This window comes from Amphiprion ocellaris, chromosome 10 (genome assembly GCF_022539595.1).
Source record: "Amphiprion ocellaris isolate individual 3 ecotype Okinawa chromosome 10, ASM2253959v1, whole genome shotgun sequence".
Taxonomy (NCBI): Eukaryota; Metazoa; Chordata; class Actinopteri; family Pomacentridae; genus Amphiprion; species Amphiprion ocellaris.
Genome location: NC_072775.1, coordinates 26,058,839 through 26,068,202, shown reverse-complemented (window position 1 = coordinate 26,068,202; position 9,364 = coordinate 26,058,839). Strand labels below are relative to the sequence as shown.

At 38.2% G+C, this 9,364-nt stretch overlaps 1 protein-coding gene and 1 long non-coding RNA gene across 8 annotated transcripts in view; both read right to left on the bottom strand.

The window, feature by feature from the left end:
- The window catches only part of myo9b (myosin IXb), a 35,702-nt gene extending 34,584 nt beyond the window's left edge, over nucleotides 1–1,118 (bottom strand). For all 7 annotated transcript variants that reach the window (XM_023265633.3, XM_023265634.3, XM_023265635.3 and 4 more), the window contains exons 1-2: nucleotides 638–1,118; nucleotides 1–361 (exon numbers count right to left, since the gene is read on the bottom strand). The exon at nucleotides 1–361 is cut by the window's left edge and continues 466 nt beyond it. In XM_023265633.3, the coding sequence (XP_023121401.1) occupies nucleotides 1–314 (314 nt within the window). In that variant the 5' untranslated portion in view covers nucleotides 315–361; nucleotides 638–1,118. The remainder of the gene's footprint in view (nucleotides 362–637) is intronic.
- A 3,350-nt stretch (nucleotides 1,119–4,468) lies between these two features.
- LOC118469980 (uncharacterized) lies at nucleotides 4,469–8,735 on the bottom strand. The gene is made up of 3 exons (XR_004846972.2): nucleotides 8,600–8,735; nucleotides 8,130–8,221; nucleotides 4,469–6,656 (listed from the first exon to the last, which is right to left on the bottom strand). It is a non-coding gene; the product is annotated as an uncharacterized LOC118469980 (long non-coding RNA).
- Between the last annotated feature and the right edge of the window lie 629 nt (nucleotides 8,736–9,364).

Below are 9,364 nucleotides of genomic sequence, written 5' to 3'. Positions count from 1 at the left end.
TAGTACCCATGGCTCGGAGGGTGCCACTTCTGTGTTTCTGGGGGCCACAGCAGGACTCTGTCTAAGGGGCAGTCCCCAGCCTCCAGCAGCCTCTCCTCTCCACCGCTCTCCCTCGCCTCCAGCAAGCAGTACGTCAGGCTGGAGTCCAGGCCCAGAGTGACCACGGCATTGTGGATGATCGCACTCGCCGTGTCCCCAGCGCTGACCTGCACAGGACAGTAGGCAGTGGTGTCCTGGGACAGCCTGGGGTAGATCTGCACAACATGGACCTCTCCATCCTGTTCAGAGACCCCTGTTCCATCTGTGGTGCTCATCCTGATGCTCAAAGGCAAACTTCAGCATAACTCTCTGCAGGCATCCACTGCAAACACAAAAAATGACACCCAATGGCAGTTTGAAAAAAAGAGACTGGAAATTTTGTTAAAGGTGCAAGACAATGCACTTTTTCTTGTGTTTAAACGTCTTGCGTTGCTTCACTTCCACCCTCAGCACCAACATGTAAACACTATGCCACTGTATCATCGATACTGCACATTTCCTCTAGATTACTACAATCTGTTTTCCCGCATATCCATCTATCCAGGGGACAAATAGTAACACGTTTAAAACTGGATCAAAATATCAAAAGAAGTCTCACCTGTCGAGGAAAACCCCTCATTTCATCTTTAAAAGCTGAAATATCGCTGACAGAAATGGAAGATTTCCGCAGCTCCGGGAAGCCTTAACGAACTCCAATCACACAACTTGGAAAGAAAAAGTTTCTACACCTGAGCTTCTTCCAAAAAAGGTGAGCCAAGAAAGTGCTCCTGTCGCGTTTTAAATAACGAGAAAGTGATTTCCCAATACTTCGGCGTCTTTTTAATTCGTATAAATCACAGCTTCTTAGAGAAATTGAAGAGGAACATGTCCTCGTCGTCCCGGTCGGAAAGTCAGTTACTTCCTACATTTCTCCACACACACCGACACCAACACACCCCGACGAGGTGGGAAATAAATGGACTGTTTCTCTTCCCCGACCTTACAAATGTAACCTTATAGCCAGCAGGAGATAAAACAGAGGAGAGGAAAGAGGAAAAAACAAGACAGGACGAGAGAAGGTGACACTTTAACGGCGCTCAGGAGGAGAACTTAATGGAGGGAGAAGTTTAATTGCTCTAATTTGTTGCTTCAGGTGAGCTGTGGGGTTTGTGCGCCCCGCAGTGGAGAGTCGAGGTATTACACCCAGCTCACTGCACACTGGTGTCTACAGGTTCTGTCTTCTGTCGTGCATTTGCTTCTACTGGACTATTTATACTGTGTCTACTATGTACTTCTACTTTAGTTTAACATATTCAGTTACTAATCACGTTTTAGATAAAGATTCAACATGCAATATCTATAAGAAAACAGAAAACACATTTCACCCATATCTCAGCCTGTCAAATCCTAGAGTGATATTAAGTCAAGTCAAGCCATCCTTATTTGTGTAGCATATTTAAGATAACGTGCCTAGCCAAAGTGCTTTCTAATATAAAAATTTGTTGTATGTTATGAGTTTTCCTAACACAAGTCAAAGTATTACGATTAGGACTCTAGAACAAGCTATTATTTAATGTAAAAAAATAAAAGTACCACACTAAATTTGATGGTTAAGACATTATATGGTTAAGACAATATATCAAATACAAGTCTGCCTGATTAAACTAAATATTAATATTGCAAGAGCTTACAATATTATTTATTCTGCAAATTCACTGGACTAATTTCAGTATTACGGTCAAGACCCCACTGGATATTATTATATTCTATGCTAAGTTACCTGACTGAAAAAGAAAAGATAAATACCTGACCAAATGATCTACAAAAAACACAACAAATCTAACTTCCCTATGAGCAAGTACTTGGGGACAGATTAGATTCTTTTAGTTGATTTAAAAACTATTCACATTATATTACCACAATAGTGGAACCTTAGTTACCTCAATTACCACTTAGAAACATGAGTTTTAAATTTTTATTATTTTTCTTCTATAGCTTGAAAAAAAACATTTTATGTAGAAGTCTGGGTGTCTGCTTTTATGAAACGAGATTTTATTTTTAATTTTTTTGTTATTATTTTCTCCTCTTGGTTAGTGTTTCGTGTTCTTTTCTGTGGATGGTTTGCAAAACACTTTAGCCAACACTCTGGTTTTTCTTTGTTTTTTAAAAATGTGGTCTATAATATGTAATTGTCTTATAAAACAGGCATGTTTGAGGTTTAACCGGTAATTTGTAACCCAAGGCAGTGTCTAATTAGGACCAGATTTTACATAATGAAAGAACATCTAAAATACCTGAGGAGGTTTCAATTGCAAAATTTAAATTTTTTAAAAATATGACAGATGGAATGATCACATTTTTAATCAATTAGACAAATATGAGAAAAGAATCCAGGAGATCTGTCCTTTTCAAGCCCATTAATCATGATGGATCAGATGGGTTATGCGACCCTTTGGAGGAGGCCTGATTCCTCGGTTGGGGACTAAACCCCAGAATAGTGTAAAACTGTATATATCCTGTAAATAAGTTCACCTGTAGCAGCTACAACAGGAACACACTCGTTACACACTGATGCATCTGTACAAATATCTGTGTCACATAGAATATATCACAGGAACCATTTTTACAGATTTGTAAACTCAGTTTTGATACTTAATCTGCATTTTTTGACATCTGAGATTCCGAATAGAGTAATGGAGTACTTGAATAGAGTATTTGTACTGTTACTTAAGTACATCATCTGAGTTCTTTCATCCCTGCAAAACATTAAATTCTCAATTAAAGACAAAATATTGACATTCAAATTTTAAAAAGTTAGTATTGTTACCATGGATGTTTATGCATTTCCTTTTTGTTGATAAAAGAAGGTTTTGGTAATGAAGGAATGTTTAATATGTTTAGTTTTTTTTGAATGTCTGAAAGAATTATTAATGTTGCAACAATATGAAAGCAGTGCAGTTAATTAACTTACTTAAGAACAATTCTAAGGAATTTCAAGAAATTATAAATTTTTAGGTTGTTGCAAAGATCTGATTGCTGTTGTTAAGCCATTTTGGATTTTAAGATCCAACTTTACATTTTATTAACTTGTGTTTTTTAAAATATTTTTATTAAAGTAAGCAGAACTATATAAAGCAGCTGCAACACTGAAATTTTGCTGCCACGTTTCTGATTCATTAATATGTGTGATATAATACAACTTTGAGAGAAGGCATTGTGTTGAAGGAAGTTAAAGTTTTTCATTGATTTTAACAGTACTTTGCTGGTAATACTGCTGCATCTTTAACATATAAACAGGTTTTTTTTTTTTTGGTTTTTACATGCCTTTATGTAAGTAAAGAAACTGATCATTGTGCTCACTCTTGAGGCCATATAGGCCATATATTTACCTTTGCTCAATTAGTTATTTTGCACCCCATAATAAGATTTCAAATGCAAATTGTGGCTTCTTTTTATTTCTAAAATAAAGCCTAAACTACTTGTTTAGAACCGTAACCGTAGAAGCCGTAATTTGTCAGTCACTCATTTCTGTTGATAAATGATGACATCTTTAAAAATGAACTTAATTGCATTAAACCTTCTTATGTTTTGAAAGTGATATATACTTTATTATCACATCTTTCAGTGTGAGACCTTTGTATTTATATTCTTATGAAGTTGCTTAACTGATGCTTGATGGGATGTAAAATAAGGTTATCTTAAGTAATAGGTGGTTTGTAGAGCTGTCAATGCTTAATGTTTTTACAATTCCCTATGTAAGTAATCCTTGTGGACAACAATTGTAGGAATTATAATACTCAATAGAGACTGAAGAGACTGCATGTGTCAGTCAGTAATGAAGCTCTTCCTTTACTTGAATTTGATGCTAGCATTATGTTACATTTATTGTATAGATGACAAAGTGTAACAAGGTCAGTAGTGCAGCAGTGGCTGTGGGCTAAATATATATGCATTAGTAATATATGATATACCATATATATACACTACCGTTCAAAAGTTTGGGTTCACCCACAATTTCATGTTTTCCTTGAAAAGTCACACTTTTATTCACGTGCTAACATAATTGCACAAGGGTTTTCTAATCATCAATTAGCCTTTCAACACTATTAGCTAACACAATGTAGCATTAGAACACAGGAGTGATGGTTGCTGGAAATGTTCCTCTGTACCCCTATGGAGATATTCCATTAAAAATCAGCAGTTTCCAGCTAGAATAGTCATTTACCACATTAACAATGTCTAGATTGTATTTCTGATTCGTTTAATGTACATATTATTTTATTGTTCTTTTATTGCTATTAGGTTTATTGTTATATATAAGTTTGGCCTGTCTCTCAGTTGTTGTGCGGAACCTTTGCTGGGGGGTCCCTGTACCCCTACATACACTTTTGGCCTCCCCTTTTGTTTATGTGTTCTGAGAAAGAGGAGTACAAGTCTTGCGTGACGAAAGATTTTGTTTGTCATTTTTATTGACTGTAAAGGGCTGTAATACATGGAGATCGCCTCCAAAAAAAAAGGCGTATGTGTCGGCTGAAGTAATACAACACAGAGAAGAGAAGCCATCGGTTACAGGAGGAAGTGATAAAACCAACACATTCATGCTATTATGCAAATCAGTTCAAATCTAAACCTAACCTTTGTTCCCCTGTGAAACTCTGTGTGTTTCAGTTGAGGCTGTGTCACAAATTCATTCAATGCAGTGAAATAATCCAAGCTGATACTCGCCTGTGAGGTGCAAGCGTGGCAGCATTATGCAAATGAATATCTGCAGTGAGCTTGTACATAAAATCTGTCTTTGTAAAGTTTATCATCTGTTAATCATTTTTACATCTAAACACAAGTTAATGACTCACTGCTGCTACTGCTGCTCTGCAACTGGCTGTTTTGTCAAACTTGCACAAATGTGCACCAGTTTCTTTCCTTTCCTTACTGTTAACCACAGTGTCACAGAAAAGACTTCTTCGATGCACTTCACACCTTCTGCAGACAGTAAATAATGATGTAAATTGTACCATGAAGCAGCAAAAGTCATCACATATATATTAAATAAAAATTCCATACTTGGACGCTCTCTTGCAGTTTAGTTGTGCACCACAGATGTGTGGACTGATTTAATGAAAATCAATATGAAATTTTATTGCAGTTCAGACCTTCTTCTTTTTGAGCAAGCTATATTAGTTTTTGCACATCTCTGCAGATTTTTTAATGAATGAGTCCATGGGAAGATGGTCCAAGGTGAAAAGTAATTGTTCACATGGCACTTCGACAACTGAGGGCATCCGAAATCAATAGCATGTCTCATGATGATCAGTTTTACTTATGCTAATGCGGCGCCTGCCCATTCAGGTATATAATGACTGCAGAGGTGTTGAGCTGCTGTATCCCAATTTTGTGAAGACACTTGCAGACACACTGACAGCTTATTATAGTGTGAGGAATGAAGAGAGGCAACGTAAAGTGTTACTCAGCACAAATCAGCTGCTGTTGATAACGACTTCCCGTGCAGGCAGACACATACCCCCACACAGGAAGACAAATTACGACACGCACACACACACACACACACACACGCACACGCACACGCACACGCACACGCACACGCACACGCACACGCACACGCACACGCACACGCACACACACACACACACACACACACACACACACGCACGCTGAGATGGAGGAACACACGCATCATTTTTTATGTCACCATTCCTGACGAAATACTTGGTACTGAGGCTGTTTGTGATCATTTTTGGTGTCTTACTTCTGATCGATTTAATGGGGACAATGATGATGGCCCTGTTATCACTGATGATGTCTTAGGTGTCACTCTTGTTCCTGCTGGACTGAGCCAGTTCTGCAAAGACACACTGAATCCAGTTCAGTAGGCACATGAGTACGCAACCCAGAAAATGCCTCATTATCACACTCTCCAAAATGATTGATAGCATGAATTTGAACGAGATGTGGTTCTATTTTACATTCTGAAAAGCAAACAAAAAGCAGGTTTGTTGCAGAAATCATTTTTGCATTAGACATTTTACAAATTTCATTGATAATCCCTACAAAAATAGACATACAGTGTTGAAAGAACTTCACAAATCACAGGCTAGACCATCCGTCATTCATTGTTGCCCTTTTCCCTTCTTCTTCTCCATAAAACCCCCATATATCAAAATAAACTGACTGCATATGTTTGTCTGGACATGCAAAGACTTTTAAAGCATTCCTCTTAGTTTTACAGTTCAGGTGCTTTTTCATCCCGTGCATCCTTCTTCCTCTGTGTTTGGGGACGGCAAAGACTCTCAGGTATGCAAGAGCTCATTCTTTCATGTCAGACACTGAACTTAGCCACTGTGAACAATTCCTGTTTGGTTCAATGCTCACTAATGAGCTAAGTTCTGCATCTTCAGAAAAGTCATCCCAGAGTGGCAGTCCCAGCAGGAAACCTGAGCTCTGTGTGTCTCATTCTGCAAGAAAAGGAATCTTTGTACAACTCGTAAACCTGTTCAGCTTTTTAATGGAGACAATGAGTTAGCTTGATGTTGCAATCCTGCTCAGTCCTGTAATAACATCTGCTGCAGAAACCACTGGCTGCCTTCTTGCTGTGATTGATCCAAATGAGAAGTCCAGCTTCACTACAAGCACAGAAACAGAGGTAATCTGCTGATCAAAACAGACTGCATTATACTAATTAATTAAACTGGCCCCTTACATGACAGAGGGATGAGTGGGCCAAAGAGGTAGAACTCAGATTACTTTCAACTGCATTGCCTGAATAGCTCTTGCCATGTTAATAAGGCTCACATCACCCATTAAATGGAGTGGTGGGAAAAATATTCAGTAATTTAAGTATGTAAAAGTCAGATTACCACAGTCCATTACAAATCCAAGTTCTTTATTCAAATTCATACTTAGTTAAAGTACAGTTTATGTGCAGCTAAATGTATGTGTGATATGAAGAGCAGCTGTGCTTGTCATGCAGCAGAATGACATGAATCAGTCCTGTATTATTATGTAGAAGTTAGTGTTAGGTGTGTTAGATGTTAGATTTCTGGTGCACGAACATCTAAGGTGCAGTTTACGTTGCCGGTAGTTGAGGCGGGACACTCTTTACTCTGTTGGGAAGGTTAATGTTGAACTAATTCTAATGAATTAAATTATAAGTTAGACAGTGTGCCGGAGTCTGTTTTGAACCTAATAAATAAAGTATGAAATCACAATTTGCAAAGTAATTATTGCTACTTTCATGTAAATAAATGTAATGGAGGAAAAAGTTCATTATTTTCTCTTAAAATATAGTAGAGCAAGAGATCTGAAGTATCACAAATGAAAATACTCAAGAATAGCACCTTAATAATGTACTTTGGAAATGGACTATGCTACTACCCATCCAATAAAATGCAATTACTATGGGGTCAAAGCAGGCCACCTAGACTGAAGGTTTGTCTTTGTACAGCACAATCCTAAAAAGTTTTTTAAAAGTCTGTGTGAATTTAATGATGTGTGAAGTGTTTTAACAACTTCAAACATAGATATCAGCTTTCTCTTTTCACACGATGGGTATATTTCTTCCCTCCACGCCTGTGAGCAGTTTCTACCTTCATCGTTTGTGCTCATAGAGTTTGTCTGAGCCTCAGGACATAGGCTCAGTTTTCAGAAAAAACTGTTATCCACCCAAACAGCGGAGTCATGACATCACCGCTCAGTGGAAAACAACTTACTCTCACGTTTGCGCTGCCTCAATCTGCAGCCTTCGATAAACTTCTTTCTAAGAGAAGTATCAGCTGTGTCTTAATATGCTACAATTTGCTTCTTTCTGATTAATCAAACAGCAGAATCTGACTGCATGATCATGTGCCATCTCTCCATTCCCCAAAAATATACTTCAATCATAGTAAATTAAAAATAATAGGACTAAATGGGCAAATTAATAAGAGAATTCTGTGAAATCTTCATCACTTATTTATTGTTGTTACCCAACTAAATCATCATCACACCACTACTTTTAAAATGACTTAGATTTCACAGTCTCACAGTGGCACAGATTGTGTAAACACAACCCAATAGTTGGATTACTTTCAAGGATATCAGTGTCTAAATGAAGTTACCTGAGCTTGACTGCCATTATGTCATTTTTCAGCCTGCTTAAGGAGAAGAAAAGGCAGTTGCAGCCTTTGTCATCCTGCCACTTCTTCCTCTCCTGTGGAGAAAAAGTGTGATGATTCATCTTGGGCTTAAATAAGCAGGAAAACAAAGCCTCGACAATAACCCTCGCACATGATTTTCAGCTTCTCCAGATTTGGTCTTCTCTGGTTAATGGTCTCTTCCAGTGTGGAAGAGCAGGATAGACAGAAAGAGTAGCACAGTCAAAAAACAGTCTATAATACATTTGGCAGCAACATATTCAGTAAAACATTCCCTTAATCACAAAAATATGCTCTTAAGTGGGTCATTCCAACACATGATATTGATTTGTTTGTTGCATAACACCTTGCGTGACTCCTGTTGACCAAAGAGCAAGAAACCAACCTTGATCTAGTCAGAAAAGCGTCTGTTAAAGATGTGAATGTCAGCTTACCAGTTTGGAAGTAAAAAGCGGGCTGATGAGACAGGGAGAGGCCCTCAGTGTGTTCAAACCCCGATCACTCTCTGCAGGATTCTCTGTTTGCTGTTGCATGTTCTTAGCAAGACAGCGCTGCTTGCTGCTCCTCAAGCTGTTCAGTGTGAGGTGTGGGTGAATGAAGGGGGGAGCATGTGTGAAAAGAGAGAAGGCACAAAGGAGGCAAGGGGAGGGAAGGGGAGAGGAGAGGAGAGGGAGGGAGGGAGGGAGAGAGGATGATGGGACAGGTGTGGAATTTACACACCCTGCTGGTAGTGCGCACTGTTGGCATATTTGCTTCAGTGAGATGAGTCACTCTTGTTATGGTGGAAGTGAGAGAAAATGAAACGGAGGCACCGAAATACTGAAATACAATGGAGTGAAAAGTCTGCAGAATGTGACATTGTTTCTGTCAGGCCACAGTTTGGAGCTTTAAGCTCTCAGTTAAAGGAGTTTTTCCATTTCAGTGAGTAACATTACAATAGAAAGTAATATGGATAGAAAGAAAAAAGTTCCCAATCGGCTGAAAGTGGCTAATTTATCTGATATAAAAGATGTTCATTATTCCAATTAGAATAAGTTTTATATTAATATGGAAATTCATTGCAATCAGAGGGGACGCTGTAGTTTATATTAAGTAAATCCTATATACTGTGCATTGGATCTGCAAATTTCATATTACATAACCAAATCTATATTAATCCACAGCTACAACTAGTCCCTCCATAATACAGTCTTTTGTAT